Raw genomic sequence first — 27,143 nt, 5'->3', positions numbered from 1 at the left:
CAAGCCCCCAGGAGCACTCTATAAGTCTCCTAAAGGCTATGCATGCCCTTTTTTTTTTTTTAAAATGGGGCCGTTTTTTGCTCGTCCCCCGCCAAGCACTCTACAAGCCTCCTAAAGGCTATTCATGCCCTTTTTTTGGGGGGAAAAAAAACTGGGCCCATTTTTACGAAAAATGGGTTGTTTTGGGGAGGTCTGCAGAGTGCAAAAACTTTTTTTTCAATTTGCCTCTTCAAAACCTTGGTGCATCTTATACTCCGAAAAATACGGTACTTAGGAAAAAAATATAAAATTACTTTTATTGAGGTTAGCTATAACAGGAGAACCTTGCAAGTCAGATTATGCTATACCTCCTCTTCCTTCTTACATAGTTCATTGAATTTAGGTGGTGTCTGTCTGAGCTACATCATGATTCCCTTCGGCATTGCTCTATCTGAATGATACAATTCACCTAATTAATGGAACTATTACAGTTTCATTAGCTGCATATAGAGGAAGTCCTTGTCCTGCAATCATTCACTTAGTGACTGTTTACTGCTTTAACATTTTATTTTATTATAAAACATTGTAAAATAAAAAATAAGAGAAGCGAGGAAGGATAAGAAAAAGAAAAGGAAACATTGACTTGTGACACTCTCTGTTGCAATAAAATAAGGCATTAACACTAAATCACAACTTTTTGCTTTTTCATAATCATATGAACAAGCCATTTCTCTAAAGATCTATCAAGATCTACTTGGCAAAACCCAAAATCAAAGTTTCATTCTTTTCCACTTCAAGCACGAAGTTCAGACGCAGTCTCCATATGGAAACCAAAGTACTTATACAAATTCTTTTCTTCAATCAAACTAGTCAATTTTGCCATTTCAGCCAGCTCCATCATCAACTTCTACAGCCATTTGTCCATAGTAGGAATCGAAGTGTCCTTCCATTTTTGTGAATAAATGGAAGGACACAATCTTGTGTCTTGCTGCTGTCAACATATATAATAACAAGGTTCCAATTCTATTCTCCAGTTCTTTTTCCATTCGGCCTAAGAGGAAAAGTTCTGATTTTCACTTAATGACTGAAGGTACAACGACACCGAAAAAAGTGACATTATTTATTATTTATTTATTTATTTAGATTTCTAAACCGCCCCCTCTCCCAAAAAGGGACTCGGGACATGACCACTTTTCCCACTGTTGCAGCATCCCCATGGTCATGTGATCAAAATCCAGGTGCTTGGCAACTGGCATGTATTTATGGCAATTGCAATGTCTTGGGGTCATGTGATTGCCTTGTGTAATCTTCCCTGCCAGCTTCCCACAAGCAAAGTCAATAGAGGAAGCCAGATTCCCTTAACAACTGCAGTGATTCTCTTAACAACTGGAAAGGGGGTCATAAAATGGGGCACAGCTCAACAACTATCTTGCTTAGCAGCAGAAATTTTGGGCTCCTTTGAAGGGTGTAAGTCAAGGATTACCTGTAACTGCATTCTTACACCATTATAACATGGGCGTAAATTGGATTCTAACATGTAAATCGAACAGGAATGCAGAATTCATTGGTTTTATCAATGCAAAAATATTTTGCTCATACTGAAGTACTACTGAGGTTTTTTAAGTGATACCGTATTTTTCGGAGTATAAGATGCACCTCCCCCCCCCAGAGGGTGAAAATTTGGTTGCGTCTTATACACTGAGCGAAGCCCCACCCTCCTACCGGCCCCAACCCTTTGGCCTCTGCCTCCCAGCAATTTACCTCTTTGCAGCAAACGGGGCTTGCTGAGGCTTCAAAAGGCTATAGCAGTGAAGGCGAACCAAGTGCTGAAAAGGGAGCATGGGCACGCACTCCTCTCAGCTGCCACCTGGAAGAGGAGCTGCTCAGGGGGCATGCATGCACTGGAAAATAAACTTCTGGTTTCTGGCGCTCTATTCTTCCAGTTACTGGCACGCAAGCAACAATCAGTTGACCCGCGTGAGCTTATATTGGAAAATGGAAAACCAGCTCTTCCAGTTTCCTGCACTGCCACATGCACAAAGGCCAACTGATGGTCGCACATGCATGCATGCCAGAAACCCGGAAGAAAATGGGTGACATCGCACGTGCCAGGCAACATGGCTCCGCGTGCCACTTTGGGCACATGTGCCATAGGTTTGCCATCACGGGGCTATAGCAATCCCTGCAGTCTGAAACAGCTGAGGATCGGGATAAATTGAAAGTGAAACTTGCTATTTGCTCCAGGCAAATTGCTGGGAAGCAGAGGCAGATTTTTTTTTCTTGTGCTAATCAGGCTGTTTGCTGCAAGGAGATAAGTCAACAACTATAAATGCCTATAGAATGTTCAAATTATTAGACTTATTTTTTTAAAAGACTGCTTTATTCTAGACAACTTAACAAAATGAAGCTTTTTAAAATAAATGCTTGATCTGAAGAGGTCCAGTGCTATTGTTTTAAAAAGTGCTATTCTTTTAGATAGCAGAGAATAACTATACTTCTAGAAAGCACATCAATTTTAACAACATCTGTACAAGTATAATCTGAAATATAACACTACAAATAGTGTATATTGTCTGTACTGTTTGCTGTTTGTTGCAAGGAGGCAAATTGCTGGGAGGCAGATATTTTTCCCTTGTTTTCCTCCCCAAAAGCTAGATGTGTCTTATACTTCGGAGCGTCTTATACTCCCAAAAATACAGGAGTTAACTCATGTATTATATATGTAGTATGTGGAGAAGAATTGTATGCTTTATTGAAGTAGACATATTACATCAGGTATATATCTGATCCATTAATGAAACACATTTGCCCTTGTGTTCATTGACACTTAAAAATGAATTGTTTCAGTCATTTAAATGAAGCTTTCAGGGTATAAGTAAGATTTCTATTCAGTACAAGACTGAAAATAATAACAAAAGATATATAGAGAAACACCACCTGGTAGGTAACCTGGAAAATAGTTCGTGTATTTTATTTGCCTTTTGTCAGATTTTCCTTGCTCTCTTTCATATAACACAATTTATATTCAGCAAATTCCTTGCAGGTTATTTTAAAGATATGTTTTATTAATAACTCTCTTAACCAGAAAAATGTGCGTTGTTAATCATAAGCCCACAAGCTTCATCCTGACTTACTAACCAGATTTTCATTGGATCTTTCCAAGTGTCCTTTTAGGACTTGGGAAAGCGGTGAGCCTCTCTTTTCATTACAATATAGGGAGGAAATCTGTGTTACCCTCTCAAAACCACTTCAACTGAAAGCGAGAGGTCAGCATTTGAGGCCACTGAGGATGTCCATGGTTAATTTAACATATCTCATTATTTGAGCTACTGATAAAGTTAAGGCAAAAAGTTTGATTTAAACATATTTTAAATGGATATTTTGTAAAGTGAAATTTAATTTGCTCCTTCCATACATTTCCACAAATTGTCTAGGGTTTTGGTCTATTATCAGTCACGAGGCAAACTATTTCCTACATTCTGGAATAAGTTGGAAAAGTGACAAAAGAGACACTTCTGATGATCACCTGATGGGAACCACCTACAGCTGCACAGCTATTAGGATAACAGCTTCCCATGGTATCTGTGACAGATTAAGTAGACCAATGCTAGAGAAAACAACCTCCAAAAGTCCCTAAATTCTTCAAAGTATCTAGGATACATGAAATGCCAAGTCAAATCATTTGGATAGCGCCCAAGTAACTTTGCCAACAGGCGGCAATCTGGGGATGCTGGCACAATTTTCTAGGGACAGAGATAAGTATTTTGGCTAGGTTCTTAAATGGTTATGAATCAATTCCTCCTTGCTGAATTTATTTAACGTTTCAAGTGATCCTCTTAGATTAGTAACTTCACAGAACTAATCTACTATTTCAGTTGTATATTCATTGTGTGATGATTTTTGGCAATTACTGTTTAATGGTAATTGGCAATTTAGAAACACCTTTTCATTTCTCTTTTTTTGAACAGTTGATTCTGTTTAGAAGAAAACTAGATGACTTCTCTTAACGTGCTAAGCTATTGCTACCAATAGTGAGAGCCAGTCAGGAAATGCATTAAATGTGCTAAAAGCAAAAGTTCTTTACAGAAATATGTATTTTCGGGTAATCTATTGAGTTAAAATAATATGTTGAATGTTAAAAATATGTGTAAGCAGAACTTCTGCCTAATTTGTGTTTTCTCTTTCTAGGTGTTTGTTTGCTTATGGAAAGGCTGCAAAGTGTATAACACACCATCAACAAGTCAGAGTTGGTTACAGCGGCATATGTTGACACATAGTGGGGACAAACCTTTTAAGGTATTTTTGTTTTCTTTTATCTTTGTATTTGATATTTATTACAATATTTATGCATTTATCCAAAAAGAAGGCATTGTCCTTTCTCCCTGAAATAACTTGCCTTTAAAATATGACAGTCTGTCTAAATTAGCAGATTCAAAAAAGAATAAAAATATACAATACGACAAACTGAGTAGCTTGAAAAAATTTGAGAAACAAATAATACTTTAAGGTTGGTGCCTGCTTAATCACTCTGGAAAAGCTAAGTAAAGGGTTTGTTTGTTTTTGGCTTGGCTCATAACGAGTAGAAGAAACTTTGAGAAATCTTCTCCATCACATATCTATAAAAGCAGGCTCATGCATTTGGGACATTAAACCAGTGGTTGATTCCGGATCCCGTTGCAACCAGTACTGTGCAATGGGGCCGAGCATCTACCACTTACTGCCCCAATACTCCAGTTGCTTGGTGGAGCATCGCGCAGGCACTATGCTCCGTGCGCGGAAGCCCCAAAAATTTCAAATACCGGTAAGGAGGGCAGGTGGGCCCTCCGGAGCACCGTACCGGAACGGTACCTGGTGCTCCCGGCAGGCACTGGTATGCCCGTACCGGGACGTACCGGTCGTAACCCACCACTGCATTAAATCAAAGGAAGGCTAGCACTTTGAATTGGGCCTGGAAACAAATAAGGCAATAGGCATAGCTCCCATGTAGGGGACACAATGACTCAGAGACTAAAGACACAGCTTGTCAGCTGAAAAGCCAACATCCTGAGTTCAAGACCCGAGTACTACATGATGGCTGAGCTCCCGTTACTTGCCCCAGCTCCTGCCCACCTAGCAGTTCAAAAGCATGCAAATGCGAGTAGATAGGTAGGTACCATTTCAATGGGGAAGTTAACTGTTTTGTGAGTCTCGGCATATAGTCATGCTGCTTACATGACCATGGAAAGGTCTTTGGACAATGCTGGTTCCCTAGGCCAAGAAATGGAGATAAACATCGCTCCCTAGAGTCAGTTCCGAATGGACGGGGGAAATCTTTACCTTTCATTGGCATTTGATCTCACATAGCCACGTCTCTCAATGTTCCCGTAGCCAGTTTATGCATCAGTGGATGTTTTCCTATGACAGCGAAAACTTCACACTTGGGAATTTGTCCCCCATCCAGACTCGGGGTCTGGATGGGGGACAACAGACTCAAGCTCAACCCCTCCAAGACTGAGTGGCTGTGGCTACCGGCACCCCGGTTCAGTCAGTTGATTCCATCACTGACCATAGGGGGCAAGCAATTGCCCCCTGTGGAACGGGCGCGCAATTTGGGCGTCCTCCTAGATGCCCGGCTGTCAATGGATGACCATGTGGCAGCCGTGGCAAGGGGGGCGTTCCACCAGGTTCGCCTGGTGCGCCAATTGCGCCCCCTACTGGACCGGGATGCCCTACGCACGGTCACTCATGCACTGGTGACGTCTCGGCTGGACTACTGCAATGCCCTCTACATGGGGCTTCCCTTGGGATGCGCTCGAAGACTGCAGCTAGTCCAGAACGCAGCCGCGCGGGCTATTATGGGGAGTACTAGGTACTCCCACGTAACACCACTCCTGCGCGAGCTGCACTGGCTGCCTGTGGTCTTTCGGGTGCGCTTCAAGGTGTTAATTACCATCTTTAAAGCGCTCCATGGCTCAGGACCTAGGTACTTGCGGGATCGCATCCTACCACACACTTCCCTGCGACCGATTCGCTCTCACAGGGAAGGACTCCTCCGGGTGCCGTCCACTAAGCAATGCCAACGGGCGGCGCCTAGGAGTAGAGCCTTCTCTGTGATGGGCCCAACCCTCTGGAATGACCTCCCCCCCGATATCAGAACCACCACCGACTTCCGCTCCTTCCGACAAAAACTGAAGACTCACCTGTTCCGTTTAGCCGGCCTGGCCCATTCATAGTCTTATTCTACCTCCTGGCAGATATTTTAATTGGGTATTTTTAGGGTTATTTAAATATTGTTTTTAACTGCTTTGCTTTTTGTACAGTTTCTTATTGCCTCCTCTATTATGTTTGTATTTTCTATCTTGATGTGTTTTATCTGACTGTACACTGCCCCGAGTCCCTTTGGGGAGAGGGGGCGGTATAAAAGTCTAAATAAAAGTAAAGTAAAGTAAAATTTCACAGTATAGATCCTCGTGGCCAAATCATTAACCAGGCAGTCTTCATAGGTGCAATCCAAACACAGGTGGATAAGAGAGAAAAATTATACATTATTTCTTTATACACATACTTTATTCTTGGCAATTCACCAGAAAAATTTATGGTTCTAATGTTGATTTTGGAACATTTTGCTAATTTTGTTTATACCTCCGCCCTATAGAAAGGCTTTCTGTGCTGGAGAGAACTCACATCCTACTTAATTGAAAAATCAAGTGGGAGGCCATTTTGTACAATTTGTAATGGTGTGGTTTTGTACATATCCTCTTGGTTAATGTTTCTGATGTTAGAGAGGAAAGGATGATAGGTAGGTAGGTAGGTAGGTAGGTAGGTAGGTAGGTAGGTAGGTAGATGATAGATAGATGATAGATAGATAGATAGATAGATAGATAGATAGATAGATAGATAGATAGATAGATAGATAGATAGATAGATATAGATGATAGATAGATAGATAGATAGATAGATAGATAGATAGATAGATAGATAGATGATAAGATAGATAGATAGATAGATGATAAGATAGATAGATAGATAGATAGATAGATAGATAGATATAGAAATAGGTAGGTAGGTAGGTAGGTAGGTAGGTAGGTAGGTAGGTAGGTAGGTAGGTAGATAGATAGATAGATAGATAGATAGATAGATAGATAGATATAGATGATAGATAGATAGATAGATAGATAGATAGATAGATAGATAGATAGATGATAAGATAGATAGATAGATAGATAGATAGATAGATATAGAAATAGGTAGGTAGGTAGGTAGGTAGGTAGGTAGGTAGGTAGGTAGGTAGGTAGGTAGATAGATAGATAGATAGATAGATAGATAGATAGATAGATAGATAGATATAGATGATAGATAGATAGATAGATAGATAGATAGATAGATAGATAGATAGATGATAAGATAGATAGATAGATAGATGATAAGATAGATAGATAGATAGATAGATAGATAGATAGATAGATAGATGATAGATAGATAGATATAGATGATAGATAGATAGATAGATGATAAGATAGATAGATAGATAGATATGATAGATAGATAGATAGATGATAGATAGATAGATAGATAGATGATAGATAGATAGATAGATAGATAGATAGATAGATGATAGATAGATAGATAGATAGATAGATAGATAGATAGATAGATAGATAGATAGATAGATAGATAGATGGATGATAGATAGATAGTCACTTCTTGACAGCAGGAATTGTTGTCATAGAATATTACATTTACTTTAATCACCATATTTGAGGAAATGGCAATATTTCAACTGACTTTTGCTAATCTTATTGACTTAATCTTATTGTTAGATGTGTTTCTGTATAAAAGAATGTATTCATTCACACAAACAGAAACCCATTAATATCTGCTGTTAACTATGCAAAAAAGCTGTTGCAGTTGGTATGATTTCATATTGTTGGCTATGTATTCTGCCCCATACATCCCTGCGACCAATTCGCTCGCACAGAGAGGGGCTCCTCCAGGTGCCGTCCGGTAGACAATGTCGTGGGGCGGCGCCTAGGAGTAGAGCCTTCTCTGTGGCGGGCCCAGCCCTGTGGAATGACCTCCCCCCGGATATTAGGAATACCTCTGACCTCCGCTCCTTCCGTATTAAGCTTAAGACCCACCTATTCCAAGCAGCTGGCCTGGCTCAACTTTGATCTAACCATATCGCTCCTGACGGGTTTTTAACCGGGTATTTTAATTATATTTAATTTTTAGGGGTTTTATATTTTGTATTTTAATTGTTTTTATCATTGACCTCCTCCTTGTGTATGTCTCAGTGTATGTTTTTGCTTTATGTTTGTTTTGTGTACATATTTATTTCGTATGTTTTGTTGTACGCCGCCCCGAGTCCTTCGGGAGAGGGTGCGGCTAAGAAATAAATATATTATTATTATTATTATTATGTTTTCACATCACTGGAACTGAGTTACTGCTCTGGTGTTCAGAAATCACTTTTGTCTACTGTCATTTCTTGATTGCCTGCCGTGTTGCACTAAGGACAACGAAGGGAAGGGAATCTTTAATAATTGATGTCCTGTTTGAAGTGAGCACTTCTCAATACGTTGACTGAGATTGCTCAGTTGTACTTTTCATAAAAGGATTATAGCAAAGCAAGACCACATCAGCCTATTCCTTCTGGGTTCAGTGATAGCCTCACTGGGGTACCTCTAACTTTTTTCTTTTCTTTTAGTGTGTTGTGGGAGGATGCAATGCTAGTTTTGCTTCCCAGAGTGGACTGGCTCGGCATGTACCAACGCACTTCAGTCAGCAGAATTCTTCAAAAGTTACCAACCAGCCAAAGGCAAAAGAAGAGTCTCCTTCTAAAGCTGGAATGAACAAACGAAAGAAGCTAAAGAACAAGCGGAGGCGTTCCTTACGTAAGCTTTATGCATGTTTTCGTTCTGGGATAAGCTTCATAACCCTGCAGCTGACCTTTGGTGGCTTGCTTGCTCTCTGTAGCTTTTTGCCTGTTTACCACCCTCTTGCAAATCCTCTCATTAGTAGCTTTGAATTTAAGATCTTGCTCCATAGAAAAGTCAGATAAATCATTATACCTAGTAGGAATGTACCTTCTTAACTTATCCCCAGCTCTGAAGTTGAAGGTTTCAGAATTATAGCAGGCAGAACAGAGGGATGTCCGATAGGAGTTTTTTTACTGAACAGAATACCTAGTTCATTGACATTCAGAGGACAATGATTACCGTCATTTTTGTCATCCTCTCTGGAATCCTGTATTAGGCCAAGAAGTTTAAAAAAAAAAACCTCATGCTGTTAGTATTGCACCCGACTGTCAAAAGCCCAAAGATGTGAATGGTTACTTGAAGAGTAGCATAAGGGATCTGCAAGGAACTCTGCATTCCCCAGCATCAATTTGGGTGATACTTTGAAGGGTTGTACTTGACTTCTCAGAAATCACATTAGGGGGGCGGGGGAGGATTGTGGTATTGTAGTTATATTTTTGTAGACAATAATGAAAAATAGTTTTTGAAACAAGCTTAATGTAACCCTACCAGAATTTTTTTTTAAAAAGCTCAGTAATCTAACTGAATTTTCATATTCAGACTGATTTTAATGTTTCAGTTTAGTTGAAAAATAGTATTAAAATAGTATTTTCCAAACTTGGCAACTTAAAGATGTGTGTATTTCAATTCCCAGCATCCCGGCTGGGGAATTCCGGGAGCTGACGTCCGCACATCTTCAAGTTGCTACGGTTGGGAAACCCTTCTCTAAAAGGATCTGTGTTAGAAAAAAAATTCTTGCTTGAACTGATTACTTAGCATAGAGTCCATATGATAGATCTGGACTGGAAAAACCTATTTCGGTTCTCATTCAGCCGTAGAATTCACAAAAGACTGAACTGGTTGCTATCTCTGAGTTCAGTCTTACATTACTAGGTAGCTGTAAAGATGAAGTGAGGGATGTATTAATAGGTACAGTTGGAGGCTGTTTAGAAATAAGACTGTCCCAGCTAGCAAAGATTTGAATAGTATTTTTGTTGTTGTTGCTAGAAGTATCTACCTTTTCTCATGGCTGCCCTCCTAACAGATTCTTTGTGCTCAGACTCTAAAGAATCTTTTCCCCTTCGAGCCCAGAGCCCTTTCTGCCCTCCTGCTTTCTCGTTCTACAATTTGACAAGTCGTCCATTATCAACTGGGATGCTTCAAAGAGGGAAGCTCCCCGTAAGATAAGACCCATGGGGAAAAAAATGGAGGGGGAATCTATATTGGCAAATTCCAGATTTTTTTCAAGATGGACGTTAATGCTGCTGTGGTCTTGAGTTCAAAAATGACTTGTGCAGTTCCATAGCTGAGAGCTGCACTATATTGAATCAGCCACTCGTTTCATAAAACGTTTAAGGTTTTAAGGATACTGGATATATAAAGGCCTTGACTCTGCTGTCCTCTATAGGGCTGGTGCCAGACTGTGCTGGGGAACTCTTAACCACTGACAAGAGAATAGGAGTGGTCACACGTCATGGTAAGCCAGAATTCTGACTCGCTGTGAAAGAGCAAGCGTGCTTAATGAACACTGCTCAATAGCTCCTACTTAGCTTCTGTTAGCGGGACTTGCTAAGCAAACCAAGGAATGCTCTTTCTGAGGTTTGCTTATTGTGACACACAAACTATTTGGCTTGTCTTTCCCAGGCAAGCCAGGATTAGAACAAACCATGGCTTATGAATCCAACAGTTTCAAAGGGGGAGGGGGGAGTCAACCCTCCTGCTTCCCACATTGCAATAAAATAATCATAGGAGATTCCACAACTTCATGTTGGCCCTTGTTGATGATTCACATGTGTTGATAGCAAGAATGTCTTTTTCTTGTGCATTTATTTATTACAAAAGAAAGGATATAAATATTAGAGGATTTTATGGATATCTTTTTCCAGCCTCCAGGATATTTTTTAATATCCCAGATTATGTTTGGGTTTTTCTTTTTCTTATACAGACTTCAAAACAAAGTCCTGTTCAAATTGCCTATTAATTTTATTTTTAAATAATTGCCTTTGGAGTCTATGTTGGGCTCAAAAGTACTTTTTAGAAAGCTGATGGCAAAGGCGGATATTTCGTCTTAAAGCAGGATAGCTTCCCTTCCCTTAGTTATTTTTTTTTTAATTTTTCAATTTAAATGGGAAAATATATATATATATAGTTGTTTTACAACATTTCTAATGTTGGAAGCATTAAAATAACAACGGGCCAAACAACGAATAACAATAACATTTATAAGAAAAAAACAAAAATGTCACAATGCCCCCATTCTATTTGATGAAATGAAAGTGTTATCATTTGGTTTTGAAAAGCCAAGAGATTCAGAGATGGGTGTTCCTCTTGGAAAAAGAATTCCATAAAGTGGGGGTTACCATTGATGTACTCCCTTGTCCACACCCATCTATCTCTAAAAGTGGAGGAATTCTGAAATCCTCTTGTAATAATCAAACCAGGTAAGCAGATTCTGTCCTAGCAAAGAATTGCTTTGAGGTAACTCTGTCGAGCTTTGAAAGGTAACTTTCAGGGTTTTTTAATAGTATAAGTATAATCTTTATTGTCATTGTACTTAAATACAACGAAATTGGTTAGACTCGGAACCCTAACCAAAACAGACTTGGAATAGGTTTATGCACTGGTTGGAGTGGATTGTTAGCACTTTAGCTGCTCTATTTTGTACCATCTGTAGCTTCTAAGTCAGGGGTCCTCAACCCCCGGGCCACGTGTGTGTGCGTGCATGTGGGAGACGCTGGACCCCGTTGCACCGTACCGGTTGCACCGGGATCCGGGACCCACCACTGCATCTTTGTCATAGGTTCATCATTCGGATCTAGTGTCTAATTCTTAATCCATGCAGGTGGGCCAGAAAGATGCAGGTTCCAATGGTAACAAATGCCACTGAAAGGTCTGGAAGGTACCAGAGGACCAAACTCCCACATTTAGGTCCCAGAAAGGTCAGCCACCACAGCAGCCAATGGCATTGTCCAGGCCAAGCCTGAATCCAGATAATCTGTTTCAGTTGGAATATTTTGGATGGGAGAAGGATCCTGATTGGTTTTATTTGGTACGACCACCCAACTTGTAAACTGATTGTGGGTGGCTTAAAATGGTAAAAAAAGAAAAAGAAAACAAAAGAAGTAAAAATACAGTAAACATCTTGAATTAAAGAAGAAAATAATAGAATACAAACACACATTCCTAATTCTTGAGTATAGAATTGGATCTGCAATTCTTGGTATCTCAGTGGTATTCACCCTGCCGGCACGTCTGTTAATTAATCAAAATTTCCATAATCAAAATATGAAATTTCTCCAGGACAGTAATAAAAAATGTCAGTCATGGAATGGTTGTGTCACTGAAAATAGTCATAATCCTCCTGAACCTAAATTGTGAGCCTTAGTGGTTCAAACTGCCATGCTTGGCAGATATTTGTATGGTTTTAAATCAAAAAAATAAAGCATAAATAAGCTTTGGAATTGAAGTCATAGAACGTAGAGCTGAATTATGCTCCTCAAAGTGTCTTCCCCTTCCAGGAATCCTGTCATCTTCATGATGTTCTGAAAGCCATTGACTCCTCTGGAACTTCATGGGATGTTTGGATGGGAATTTTCTTCATGTATCTACCGTAATTTTCAGAGTATAAGATGCACCTTTTTCCCTCAAAAAAAAAAAAAGGGTGAAAATCTGGGTGCGTCTTATACACTGAATACAGCATTTTTTTGCCTCCTGAAACCTCACCTCCTTTGCAAAAATGGCCGTGCGTAGTCTTTAGGAGGCTTCCAGGGTGCTCCTGGGGACTGGGGAGGGCAGAAATGAGCAAAAAACGGGCCGTTTTTGCCCCTCCCCCAGCCTCCAGAAGCACTCTATAAGCCTTTTAAAGGCTATACATGCCCCTTTTTTGACACAAACCAGGCCCGTTTTTGTGAAAAACGGGGCATTTTTGGGAGGTCTGCAGAGTGCAAAAACATTTTTTTAACATTTGCCTCTTCAAAATCTTGGTACGTCTTATACTCCTGTGTGTCTTATACTCCGAAAAATACGGTAGTTACCTCTCCTGATTCAAGCTACGATATTCTGGTACTTTGACTTGATTCCACTGGTTGGGTTGAAAGTCATGTTTTATCTTACGAACACTATTGTCTAGATTTGTAGTAGTATACAGTATATGAAAAATGGTTTCCAAGCCACAGGGACTAAATTCACGCAACACATTAAGCTAAAGTCAAAAACATTATAGCTGAATCTGATACATAAACCCAAGTCATTGTTGCATGCTGATTCATGAATGCATTTTCATTTCTCTGTGACTTTAGGTTTAAGTATTGAATATATTGTTCGATTATGTGCCATCAAGTTGCCATCAACTCTTAACAGCTATGTAGAATTTTTTTTCACGGACACCCCCCCCCCCCCCCCCGCATTTCAAGTCTTCTAATGACACATCCATTGCCATAAATGAATCCATCCATCTTGCTGCTGGTTGTCCACTTTTCTTCCAACTTTACCAGCATTAGAGCCTTCTCCAGAGAGCCAAATCTTCCCAAAATGAATCCAAACTAGGATAATTTGAGCCTGGCCATTTGCTTAGAGATCTGTTTGGTTGTTTTCTTGGAAATCTACAGTATTCTTATATATTTTCTCCCACCCCAAAGTTCAAAAATGTCAGTAGTGTTCCTTCCTGCCTCTTCAAATTCCAGCTTTCACAGGGATTGCCATAGTTTGCACTGTTCTGATCTTTGTAGGTAAGGGACGGATTTCAGCATTTGAATATATTTTCCAAGGCTTCCATAGGTGCTCTATCAAGTGCCAGTCCGCGTTGTGTTTCTTGACTGTTCCTTCCTTTGCTATCGATGGTTGATCCTAAAAGGCAGAAATTATCCATTACTTCAGTATCTTCATTGTCAATTCTAAGAGTGATTGTTCTTCCTAATATCACTTTAGACCAGGAGTGTCCAATCTTAGCAACTTTTAAGACCTGTGGACTACAACTCCCTATGGACCTCAACTCCCAGAGTACTGGGAGTTGAAGTCCACACGTCTTAAAAGTTGCCAAGATTGGACACCTCTGCTTTAGACAATATATACTTTTACTCCCTATTTTGTTTCACTTTTCTCCTTAACTTTTATTACTAGAGCTTGCAGATCCTTTGCATTTTTGCTATCAGAGCAGTCTCATGAGAATAACGCCCAGGGTATTGATTTTTCTTCCTCCAGTTTTAAAATTGCATTGATCATCTTCCAGTTCAGCTTTCCCTTAATATATATTCAGCATGTAGATAAGGGGAGAATATACAGCCTTGTTGCACTCCTGTGTCAATCTGGAGCTCTCTGTTTCACCGTGTTCTGTCCACATTGTGGCTTCCTCACTTGTATATGGGTGTCTCACAAGGAGAATGGGGTATTCTGGGATCCCCATTTTTCTAAGCACCTTCATGGTGGACCCAATCAAAAGACTTTCTATAATAAACGAAACACATAGTGGCTTCTTTTTGATATTCTTTAGCTTTCTCGATTACCTAGCATTCATCAGCAATTAGGTCTCATGTTCCTTGGCCTTTTATAAAGCCAGCTTGAACACCTGGCATCTCTTTTTCTGTGTAGGTGTCTAATCTGCATTGGGTGAGCCTAAGCATCATTTTGCTAGCTTCTGAAATCAAGGTTATTTGTTCATTCTGTTAAGGCGTCTTTTCCTTTGTATGAATAAGCACTGTATTATATGTACCTCTCCCAATGTGTTGCCACTGTGCCACTTTCCAGATCGCCTCATATAAGCTTAGTTAGAATCTTTTCTTCTTCTTCTTCTGTTGTTTGCCATATTTTGGTGAGTATTCTACTAGTTTCCCACAGCCTTCTGACTTGATAATGACTAACCATCTTTAAGTGCTAGAGGCAGATGTCATATATGAATACTTTGATACATATCACTTGATTGATGTCACAAGTAGGTTTTTCCTTATTCCCACTGCCTGTTCAAATATAATGTTGTTGGTTGAGAATTATGAAGTGATCCGTATCTTCAGTGACTTGATCTTGCATGAAGGTATTCTTCACAAAACCGAAGTTTAGCATTGCTGGATTTAATTTACTGATGCCAGATGATTTTGGTGCGCAATCAGCTGAAGTGTTATCCTTGTTCTGTTGTTATTCTTCTGTGTGAGATATATCTAACTATAGTGGGCAAGTGGTCTGGGTTTAACAAGGAGCTGAAACTAAAAATAAACAACCCAAGGAATCAGTGAGCAGCAAAAAGAAAAGGTTATTTAAAAAAGGCAGTGCCAAAAGCTGAATCAAGTTACCAATTAGTGTCAATCCTTAAATACTAAAAAGCTGGAAGCCAGAAATCACCAACTAATATGTTTCTGAGGAACAATGCATGAACAAAATAAGTAACAGCGAAACGGTTGCCCAAGCAGGTATGGCAATGCTCACATAGGCAACATATTTCCTAAACGATGGATTTGTGTAATCTGGGAGAGGTTGGGACTGATATTAAGTCCAAAACCTATTGCTTCAAAACCTGCTAAGTGGAGGTTTTTGCAATAATGATCTTGTAATACTCGTTGCTTGCAAATGAAAGTAAGATGGCAGTGTGATATGGTTGCCAAATAAAACAAATGTACTTTTGTTAATATTATTACAAAGTGTAACTTTTTTCAAATCACAGGAAGTCATAGCTTCACTTTATCTTCTGTTTCTCAGATCCTTCCTTGAATGTTATGTCTAGTTCTGTAAAGAAAGAAAGAAATCAGAAAAATTGGTCCAGGGAAGATCAAAGACATTGATTTGGAGACTGGAAAATTAACCCTGAATGCACTGGGAAAGAGTTAATTTTGAAAGAGGAAGGAAACTATGATTCCAGTTTTCAAATGCTTAAAAGTGTTCTTCAGAAGAAAAAGCCCTGCTAAAGCTGTCCTTTTCTCACCTGAATGCAGACTTTGGAATATTGCATTTAACTTACAAAAGGCAAATTTGAATGAAACATTAGCAGAAGACTTCCCCATAGTAAGAACAGTTTGATGATTTTAAAAATCGGATCACTGTAGGTATATACAGCTTGACAGGCTGTGCCCTGAAAGCAGAAGGTGTAATCTTTGTTAAGTAGGATCAGAAAAGCTGAACATTTAAATATGTTGCATACACTCTTGCATTGTAGTTGAAGGCTTGCTTTGTTTTTCCCCCCCTTCCTTAGCAAGACCTCATGACTTCTTTGATGCACAGACCTTGGACGCCATACGGCATCGAGCTATATGCTTTAACCTTTCTGCTCACATAGAAAGTTTGGGAAAAGGCCACAGTGTTGTATTTCACAGTACTGTAAGTATGATTATCTACCACGCTTGGTATATTTCTAATATCTTCAATATTTTCAAACAGCTTTTCTACACTGAAATTTACATAATTGTGCATTGTTATCACAGATTTAATATAGACAATGTTGCTTGAAAAGTCTTCTGCAAAGACTTCTGTGTTCTTCTTCCAAAAATATATGCAGTTCATGTTTGAACAGGGGTGTCAAACTCAGAGGCTGGATCCGACCTGTGGGGTGTTTAGTTCTGGCCCGCAGGGCCGCCCTGGAAACAGCAAAGGACCAGCCCATGGTGCCTCTGCTAGTGAAAATGGAGCTCAGTATGTGGCCTCCCAAGCTCCGTTTTTGTTGGCAGAGGGTTGCAGGAGGCCATTGTAGCCAAAAACGGAGCTCAGGAGCCCGTTTTCACTGGCAGAGCGTTTGGGCCACGACAGGTGCCCCCGACAGTGGTATTGAGCTGGCCACGCCCCCCAGGTCAAACACAATCCTGATGTGGCCCTCAATTATATCGAATTTGACATCGCTGCTATAGAACATAGAATAACAACAGCAGCCCTTTAAAGTTGCTTAAGGCTGTGATTTCTCCAAGTTTACTCAGCAATTTTCATATTTTAATTGGTTAAATTTATTTCCTATCCTTCACCCAGGACCTTCTGGTCTAAAGAGCCTTCCTGCATTCAACTTCTCTCCGTTATAATTCTGAGGCAGGTTGTTCTGAGAGTGACCAGCTGAAAGTAATCCATGGCTGTGAAAGGATGAGAACCTTGGTCTCCCAGAGGCTCATCCAGCACCTTAGTCCCAGCATGGATAAATGACCATTTGAATTCTGCTCTCAGAAATACTATTCCAGCACTTCAAATAGCTCTCCGGGCTAAATATATTTATTCTTTCCAACTTTGTGGAAAGTTGGAAAGAAATTAAGTAAAGAGGCTCAGAACTCTGTCCATAAATATGATGACTGCTCATAATACGGGGGTGTCAAACTTGCGGCCCGCGGGTCGGGTGAGTCACATGCTGGCCGCACCCACACCCGATTTAGCGAAGGGGGAAAAAGTCACGACACATCATGTGACGACGTGACATCCCTATCATAATAGAACATAAGGTGACAAATCTTGCGGGGCAGAGAAATTGACAAGAAAGATGGAGGTATGAAATTGTCATGATCTGGCCAGGGGCTGCCTACCCCTGTGAGAGAGGTAGGTAATAGAACAATAGTTCAGAAAGCTGCCGGCTCCTTTGTTCTAGGCCTGCCTTCTTTCCATCACGTGAACCAGAGAATGCACCCTACCCCCGTGTTTCCCTGTTCATACAGACACACAAACACAGCATGAAGGGATGCAGATCTAAGTGCCATCAAATCAGTGTTGACTCTTATTGACTGTGTGCAGATATTCTCCAGGTGATCTGTCCTTTTAGGTCTCTTAATGCAGCGTTTGTAGTAATTGGCAATTGAATCTATCCACCTTGCTGGTGGTCACCCGTTTCCCCCCCCTTTCCTTCCACTTTTCTTAGCATTATAAACTTCTCAAAACAGTGAGGCCTTTGTGTAACATGTCCAAAACATGATAATTTGAGCCTGGTCATTTGTGTTGCAAGTGAGAACTCTGGGATTGATTTGTTGGTTTCATAGCTAGTCATGATATGCTCAATAATCTTTTCCAATACAACATATAAAAGTGTTAATGTATGTAGCCCTTGAGAGTGGTGCGGTGGCCTAGAGGTAGAGCTCTCGCCTCACAATCCGGAGGCTGTGAGTTCAATCCTAGGTAGAGGCAGGTATTTCTCTCTCTGGGCACACTGAGAACATACCTGCTGAAAAAACTCTGCATTGGTGATAGGATGGGCATCCGGCCAGAAAACACTGCTCCATTCAGTTACCCAGACTCCCAACCCGCAAGGGATTATGGGGTCGTTAAAAGAGGAATACACGTAGTCTTTGACTTACGATCATAATTGAGCCCAGAATTTATGTTGCTAAGAGAGAAATGTGTTAAGTGAGTTTTGCTCCACTTTGCGACTTTTCTTGCCACATTTTTAAGTGAATCACTGCAGTTGTTAAATTAGTGACACTGTTATTCAGTGAAACTGGCTTCCCCATTGATTTTGCTCACAAAAGATGATCCCATGAACCGTGGACACAATATGAACCAGTTGTCAACCATCTGAATGCAAATCAACGACCACGGGGGATGCTGCAATGGTCATAGGTGTGAAAAATGGTGATCAGTCACTTTTTTCAGTGCCGTTGTAACTTAGAACGGTCACTAAATGAACTGTTGTAAGTCGAAAACCACCCATACTCTTTCAGTCCACCTTCTCTAGAGTCTGACTTTTACTCCCGCAGAGTGGTACAGAGGAAACTCTCGTCAATGTGATTCTACTCTTTGTAGATAGAAGTGATGGCATCTGAATATCTGCTCCAAGACCTTCCTTGCTATTCTGTCAAGTATTATTGTGTGGCACATAAGTTGCATACCACCTGACACTGTCAGTTCTAAGACAGTGTTTTTTGGCCTTAGGTTGGATCTCTTTATCTTTAATCCTAATCTCTCTTTTTCCCACATGCTCCTTGATTTTAATTAATGGAGTTGTCTCATTTTTTCAGCTGCTCCTCGATATTTATTGTTGGAGTTTGCAGATCATTTGCATTTTCATCTATCAGAGAAGTCTCATCAGCAGAGAGCAGGCCATTGATGTTTCTTTGTCCAATTTTAAAATCGCAATCATTTTCTTCCACTCCATCTTTCCACAAAATATGCCCAGCATAATAAATAAATAAGGCAGTATAGCTTTGTTCCACTCCCTTTTCAACCTGGAGCCAATTTTATCTTTCCAGGTTCCATCCAGACTGTGGCTTTCAATGGGGACAATGATGATCTGGATTGTTATTCCCTAAGGACATTTTGCAGATTAAATATGGTCAACATGGGCTTTTTTAGTCAATCAAATACTTTCCCTTCTTTTTGGTATTCTGTGACAGTTATCCAGTGTGTTTCAGTAAAGGCTTTTGTTCTGTAGCTTTTTCTAAAGCCAGCTTAAACATCTGGCATCTATTTTTCCGTTTAGGCCTATAATCTGCATTAAATGACACTGGACATCAATTTTGCTAACATGTGAAATTAAGGATATAGTGCATTAGTTTGTGCAATCTGTTAAGCCTCCTTTCCTTGATATTGGCATGGAGATTGACCTCTTCCAATCTGTCAACTAGCCACTGGGTCATTCCGGATTTGCTGCTCCCATGATTAGAATCATTAGATTCTTCTTTTGCTTTCTCTTCTATTTCTGTAGATGCTCCGTCACTTCTTGTAGCCATCCTACCTGTGCTGCTCACGCTTCTAAGTAGGGAATATCTTGAAAGGTATCTTAGATGTTGAAATCTTTATTGTGCGGGACTTCAATATACTCCTCTTGTTTCTATTCGATCTTTTCTGAATGAACTACCTGTTCATTGGCGTCTTTTATCATGTTGATTTGAGATTAGAATCTCCTAAATTTTGTGATCTTTTGGAAATTTATCTGCATTTTCCCCTTCTGTTTCTATTTATTTATTTGTTTGTTTGTTTGTTTGTTTATTTATATTTCCTATCTAGATACAGATGCTCTCTAATGCTGTTCCTTGTCACACCTAACAACTCTTCTCCCTCCCTCTCCCCTCTCTCTATTTATTGGTTAAGTTCTTCCTGAGATCTTTGGCTTTCTTGGTTGCTTCCTCTTCATAACAATTTCTACCATCTGTTCTGACATCCAGTTAGGTGTCTTCTATTTCTTGGTCTTTGTCTTGTTCTACATTTACCTTTTATAGTCTCTCTGATTTCATTCCATAATTTCTTTAGTTCTCTCTCAGGGAGGTCCAAGATTTCACAGCAATTCTTAATATTCTTCTTGAAAATGGTAGGTATACATTCAAGATTACGTTGTAGAAACTTTTGGCTTTGATCTTCCTCTTTAGCTTGGTATGGAGCCTGCACATAATCAGTTCTCCCCCCCCCCCCCCCTTACAATCAGCTCCTGACCACGTCTTTGCTGGCTAATTGATCTGTTACAATTCTTTGTACCAATAATCTTCTGCATTCTCCAACTGATGATATCGATGTATTCGGATGATGTGATTTTCTGCATTCTCCAGCTGATGGTATCTATGTATTCGGAAATTGTTCTGCTTGAAGAATGTGCTGTTACTAACGAAACCAGAAGGTGATACCCTGTTTCCCTGAAAATAAGACCTCCCCGGATAATAAGCCTAAACAGGCTTTTGAGCGCATGCGCTAAAATAACCCCTCCCCAAAATATTGCAACACAGCAGCAGCCATGAATTGACCACGCTCATCACCTGCACCTCAAAAATAATAAGACCACTCCGAAAATAAGGCCAAGTGCTTCGGTGAAGTTGTTCTTAATTTCTGTTTCCTGGCCCGTTCATAGCTATATTTTCCTCCTGTGTGTTCTAACTTTGACATTCCAGTCTCTAATCATAAGCAGCCACTCTTGTTTGCATGTTCTGTCATTTTCAGATTGACCTTGACCATAAAAAACGTCATCTTGCATCAGTGGTTGGAGCAGAAACTTAGATGAGCATCTTTTTAAAAAACGTTGTCTGCAAATTCTAATCGATAATATTTGATCCTCAGTTGCATTGTATACACTAGTCCTGTCCAATTCTCTATCCTTCCTCACTGAAAGTGGTACTGTTTCTTTTTCGGTTTTGTGTCTTGAGTAGTAAACAGTACGATTTTCTGACTCAATGGCACCCAGTTCCAATCCGTTTTCAATTCTCTAATGCTTAAGATGTCAATCTATCATCCCTTTGTCTTGCTTTTTCTGCAGGGAGCATCCCATATTTGTGGTTTTTATGTTCTGCGTCCCCATTATAATTCCCTCTTTGCCCTCTTTGGATTTTCTTTCTCCTTTTACAGCAACCTCAGCGATTGAATCTCCTGAAGGGTTTAGTGTCATAAGTATCATTAGTGCTCCAGAAGATGCCTCAGATGGTTCCTTAATGGCATGTGAAGCATTCATCATCTGACAGTGTATTATCTTATCTATCCATCTGGTTTCTTGGTAAAGCACAGGAGTTTACGGCTTATCGCGTAGTATAAACCGTTGCTGCCATCATTAAAAGTGATCATCTACCTCTATACCGTCCTCTGTCTCTGCTGCCTGATGTAAATGTCTGCTTGCTTTAGTTAGGTCCTATACATGACGTTCGTAGTTTAGGTGACCCTGTTTGACATACATACTTTCGGTGTGTATTCGCCCATCGCTCTCGGGAATCCCCTTCCATCACCACAATAAGGCAGCAGAGCAGGATTTTGGGATGAGAGGATGTAATTGCAGAGAAGACAATACAAACGGCCAGAGCTCATAAAGAGATTGGAAAGAATTCCCTAACTTGCCTGAAAGCAGTTATGAGACAAAATAGCTTTTATTTTTTGTAAGTTTTGAAAAGATAACAGAAATTGTGCTATGACTCTGTCAGTCATTTGGCTATTCTTCCCTACTTAGGGTCCAAGTGTATTTTATCAAGCTATATGCAAATGTTATAAATAAATAAATAACATTTGCATATACCATGATAAATAAATGTTAAGGAGTGGCTAAGACGCTGAGCTTGTCAATCAGAAAGGTCAGCGGTTCGAATCCCTAGCACCGTGTAACGGAGTGAGCTCCCGTTACTTGTCCCAGCTTGTGCCAACCTAGCTGTTCGAAAGCACGTAAAAATGGAAGTAGAAAAATAGGAACCACCTTTGGTGGGAAGGTAACAGCATTCCATGCACCTTCAGCATTTAGTCATGCTGGCCACATGACCACAGAGATGTCTTTGGACAGTGCTGGCTCTTCAGCTTTAAAATGGAGATGAGCAGCGCCCCCTAGTCTAGCACATATGTGCAAGGGGAAACTTATCTTTATGCAAAAGTTTCTCCGGCGTTACTAGAATTTCCCCCGATATTTTAATTGATGTTCCTCTTTGCCCTAACTACCCAGGGTATTGGCGAGGCTTGTGGAAGTTATTGCTCAGGATATCTGAAGGACTTGATGTTGATTAATTTTTATATTAATTTTAGTCACCTTCACTTATTAACCCACTTACAAGATTGTCATAGAAAGAGAGAACGATTCTGACCATTTGTCTACCTATGGGATGGCCCATTGTCCCATCCTTTTTTTACTTAATTTTATTAACTACTTTACATAATTTACTTACGTAAATTTTCTTCATCCACAAGTTATTACACACCTTTTTTCGCAGTTGGCTCCAAAGTACTTCAAAACCCTACTCCAGTCTCCTGTTGCAAAACTTAAGAACGACTGTGGATTGGTTATCTGGGTTATAGGGAAGGAGATGAGATCCAGCAGAAGCCCTCAGTAGAGAAATAGCTCCTAAGGATATTGACATCCGACTGATTATCATTAGCTTGAAATTCCTTGCCCCTCTACTTGAGAACATGGATCCAAATCAAAGCTTGGAAGTTTTTCTCCTGTGAAAAGTTATTCACCTGTTATTCACCCCGTGTCTAATTTAGGTGCCACCAAATCCATAAGAGTCACTTATGGTGAGATTGGCAGCTATATAAATTTGATCATTTATGTAGCTTGAGAAAAGAAAGAAGCAGACGAATCATCAGCCTTTTCAAATCTTAAGTCTGTGGTTCTGGAGATCTAAATGCAATATCTGATGATCGATATGAAAGTGAAGATTTTGCAGGTTTGAGAACGAGAATTATAGCAACATTCTGCAATAAAATTCTGGGAGAAGGCACAGCTGCTTTAAGCAATGGCAGGCAAGTGCTTATGTGAGTTTGCTACAAATTCCAAACTATTTAGTGGCTGAAACCAGTGGAATATGGAAGAGTAACTAACATCTTAAGAGTTATTTCTGTGGTCCTCCACGAGAGGTCAGCAGAACTCCATTTGCATGTATGCAACCCTCATTTCTGGTAATGATTGACTTTTCAAAAAGTCTGCAATAGAAATGGGAAAGTGTGTGGTGCGGAAGGTTTCATTTCTTTTGTCAGAATCTTCGCAGTGGTGTGAGTGCTCCTTTGAAGACAAATCGAGCAATACTCTTGATTGCTGATTTCTGGCTATTTGCTTATACTTTGAAAGTCTTGAGCAAAACCCACGAAGAACGGTTGCAGGAACTGGATATATCTAGTTTAATGAAAAGGAGGAGTAGGGGTGACATGATTACAGTGTTCCAATATCTCAGGGGTTGCCACAAAGAAGAGGGAGTCAAGCTATTCTCCAAGGCACCTGAGGGTAGAACAAGAAGCAATGGGTGGGAACTAATCAAGGAGAGAAGCAACTTAGAACTGAGGAGAAATTTCCTGACAGTTAGAACAATTAATCAGTGGAACAGCTTGCCTCCAGAAGTTGTGAATGCCCCAACACTGGAAGTCTTTAAGAAGATGTTGGATAGCCATCTGTCTGAAACGGTATAGGGTTTCCTGCCTAGGCAGGGGGGTGGACTAGAAGACCTCCAAGGTCCCTTCCAATTGTTATTCTGTTCTATTCTATTCTAAAAGTCTTCCCATACAAAGTTTCCTCTCATCAAGATGACAGCAGGAGTTTAGAAAAGAGCCTCCGTGGGATTTCTCTTCGTGAGGAATTTCAGCTGTTCCTTTCCCCCATTGCCCTCCATAAGATCCATTGTTGCTCGTGGTGAAACCCCTTCTGAGGGATCTTCTGAATCCCCCAAAAAGGATATTGAAATTAGTGCCCTCCAGATGTTCTGAACTAGAGTTTTCTTAATACCTTACCATTGACCTATTTACTCTCCATTGTTATTGGAATGTCTGCCTAGTCTAGAAGGTTTAAATGACACCAAGCTATTTACCTGCAATGTAGCTATGAGTTAAATTCTTCTACCATTGTCTTTGATATCTTGATTGATACATAAAATCTATTATCTGGCCAGTTGGGGCCCCCTCTCTTTTGACTTTTATATTATATATCAAGTGCTTTCCATAGGCCTGAAAATAGAGTTACGGTAAATCCAGACATCTTACATCTCTCTTAATTTTCAGAAAATAACATGGAATCAGGTAAAACTATTTCAGGCATGTTTTACATCCATTGTAAATTTCCAAGTTTCTAGAAATTGTTTTATGATCAGCCTTTTATTTCTGTTTTATATATGTTTTTTTTTTGATGATGGCTAGAATACCTGGCTAGCATTTAACAATACTTATACTTTCTTTGAAAGATTGCCTTTAAAAATACACTTTTATAGATCCGTGTATCTTTGCTAATAATGCTGCATTAAAAAGCTTTTGGGGGTTTCTTTTTGAGCGAATACAAGAAGCTAGGATGCAGAGTAAGAAAATAGTAATGTACCATCATTGTTACTTTTCAAATTAGATGCTAATGTTCAAACATACCTTAGAAAGTGGATGCTCCTATGAAAACCCTCTGTGACCCTAATCACTTGAACTGATTAGGATGAGCTCTTGATTATCTTTGAGAACCTCTTATGTGTAGCTTTTGAGTTTAATGCATAAGGCGCCTTCCCAAAGCAGGAGTAAATATGCAACATTTCCATTGGTTTTACACAATGGGGTTTACAGTTTTTGCTGTTTTCTCTCTAATCAGTTCCTTTCCTGATTTTCTTACCAGGGCTCCCATGCTTGAGGCAGGCTTGCTTTTTCTATTCGTTTAGAAAAAATATATGGTTGCCCACCTTAACCAAACAACTCTGGGCAACTAACAATGTAACACAAAAATACATTTAAAAATAAACATAGAAAATCTGAGGCACCTCATATATCATTCTCAATCCCCCAGACTTGCCTATGTTGGACTCCACTAACAAGGCGGCCTTAATACTTGAAGGAAAAAAGCCAGACTGGAAAACGTTTGAGCAATCAGAAGTTGGGAGTCTGCCTGAACGATTCCCTCTTACGCCATGGCATTTAAGTCCTGTTTCTACATTTCTTCAAGCCGCCTTATCCACAGCTCCTTATCTCTCATGCTTCTAAATTTCCCAGGGACCCATTAACTTTGAAAACAGCTCCAGTCCCTGTTAACCAGATACAGAATTCTAGAAACGTGTCTGAAACTTGCAATTACAAGCTTATTTGTCTGTGTTGCTTTTATCCTGTGGTTAATATTTCTGCAGAACATCAAGACGTTGCTACCTCTTTATGCAGTCCATTCATGACGTTGAAGGCAAACAACCAATTTGATATGTCTTACATGAGTCAAGCTAAGAAACCTACTGCTTTTTTCCCCACAGGATGCAAAATATATCGTGTGTGAAAGATTTCCCCAATCGGATACACTCTGGCTGTTTTGGGGTAGCAACATGGCAGTGTGTGTTGCCAGTGCATGTCAATGTTCCCAATCCTGGCCCCTCAAAAATGAGTGGACTTCAACTCCCAGAAATCCCTAGTCAACATGGTACATTTGTTACAGAAAGTGAGGACAGACAGTAAAAAGGGAATGCATGTGTATATTAGCATCATCTCACATAAATTTGAACCTCATCTCAAAAGTAAACTGCTTTTAGAGAAGAAGAAAGCTGCTTCAATGGCTGTCAGAATCCATTAAAAAAAAAAACAACCTGTAACCAAAAACACTTATTGACGTAAAATATTTGGACCAGATTTTTTTAAGGGCAGGGAATTCAAGAAAGAGCATAAATATTTCAAGTCGCTTTTCTCGTGTTTGCTTTTAGGTAATGGCTAAAAGGAAAGAGGACTCTGGAAAAGTTAAGTTGCTGCTTCACTGGACTCCAGAAGATATGTAAGTATTTATACTCAGTAGTACATAATTTGGGCACCGGCAAAAATTAGGATATTTCCTATGTTTTACACAAGCATACACAGAATTTACAACATAGTGAACAATGACTGATTTATAGCACTGTTATACAGCTCTGGAGGAGAATTAAAATTACCAAGTTAATTCATGCATTTGAGTCTACATTAAGAAAAAGTAATATTCATTAAGAAGATAAAATGGAAAGTGACTTTTACTCTTACTCCAGTGCTGAAGACATCAATTGCCCGAGTTAAATTTTATTTGAGGTTTTTGAACCTATTGGAAAGAAGGTATATGCCTTAGCCCCGTGTGAATTAGCACTTTTCCAAAACTAAACAGAAAAGGCAGCCAATAGCAGAGATATCCTTACTATTTAATCAGTAAATACAGTATATATTGTTGAATCTTCTTTAGTTTTTTCCATTAAATATGCATATAATGCGTCAGCTTTTTTCGCCCTCCGGAGGCTTCCTTGAAGCCTCTGTAGCGCAAAAAACTGGCCCTACGGACAAACAGGAAGTTCAGGTATGGACTTCCAGTTTGCTCATAGGGTCATTTTTCGCTCTCCGGAGGCTTCCCTGAAGGCTACGGAGGTTGAACATCGGCCCTATGGACAAACCAGAAGTCACCATTCCCGAACTGAAGGGTTTCCCGGGGGGGGGGTCTGTTTTCGCCCTCCCCAGGCTCCTAGAAAGCCTCTGGAGCCTGGGGAGGGCAGAAAACTCACACTAAAAGAGGGGAGGGGCACTCTGGTCGCAGGCACAGCATTATGAGTGTGGCATGCCTGCGCACGACCCCCCTGCGCTCCCCCCACTTTTGGCACGGGAGCCAAAAAAGGTTAGCCATCACTGATAGAGAGCTTCCAGAAGGTGGCCTAGAAATTTGTGCCTACAGATGCTTAATTTGGGCAAGTTTCCTATCCCAATCATCATAGCTGAAATGGTAGAAATAAAATGTTGCTCCCTGAAAGCGGCGGAGCCCTTGGTATGTAGAGGGAGAAGAGAGCCTTGTCCTATAACAAAAGGTTTGGAATTACATTCCAATAACACTTAAGCTGACTGTGATGCTCACAGAGAAGTAGATTTCCAGCCCAATCTTTTTGGCAGTGCAAC

General features: G+C 40.1%; 1 protein-coding gene across 5 annotated transcripts in view; it reads left to right on the top strand.

Moving 5' to 3' along the window:
- The window catches only part of AEBP2 (AE binding protein 2), a 48,963-nt gene that overhangs the window by 16,532 nt on the left and 5,288 nt on the right, over positions 1–27,143 (top strand). For 3 of the 5 annotated variants that reach the window (XM_081958224.1, XM_081958226.1, XM_081958225.1), the window contains exons 3-7: positions 4,168–4,275; positions 8,666–8,852; positions 10,384–10,452; positions 16,150–16,274; positions 25,946–26,013. In XM_081958224.1, coding sequence (XP_081814350.1) covers positions 4,168–4,275; positions 8,666–8,852; positions 10,384–10,452; positions 16,150–16,274; positions 25,946–26,013 — 557 coding nt within the window. The remainder of the gene's footprint in view (positions 1–4,167; positions 4,276–8,665; positions 8,853–10,383; positions 10,453–16,149; positions 16,275–25,945; positions 26,014–27,143) is intronic. The other 2 variants (XM_081958227.1, XM_081958228.1) reach the window with 1 other exon arrangement.

Source organism: Natrix helvetica (genome assembly GCF_964273705.1).
Source record: "Natrix helvetica genome assembly, chromosome: 6".
In the NCBI taxonomy this organism is placed as follows: domain Eukaryota; kingdom Metazoa; phylum Chordata; class Lepidosauria; order Squamata; family Natricidae; genus Natrix; species Natrix helvetica.
The sequence above is the reverse complement of the archived record's forward strand: the minus strand, read 5'-3'. Positions and strand labels throughout refer to the sequence as shown.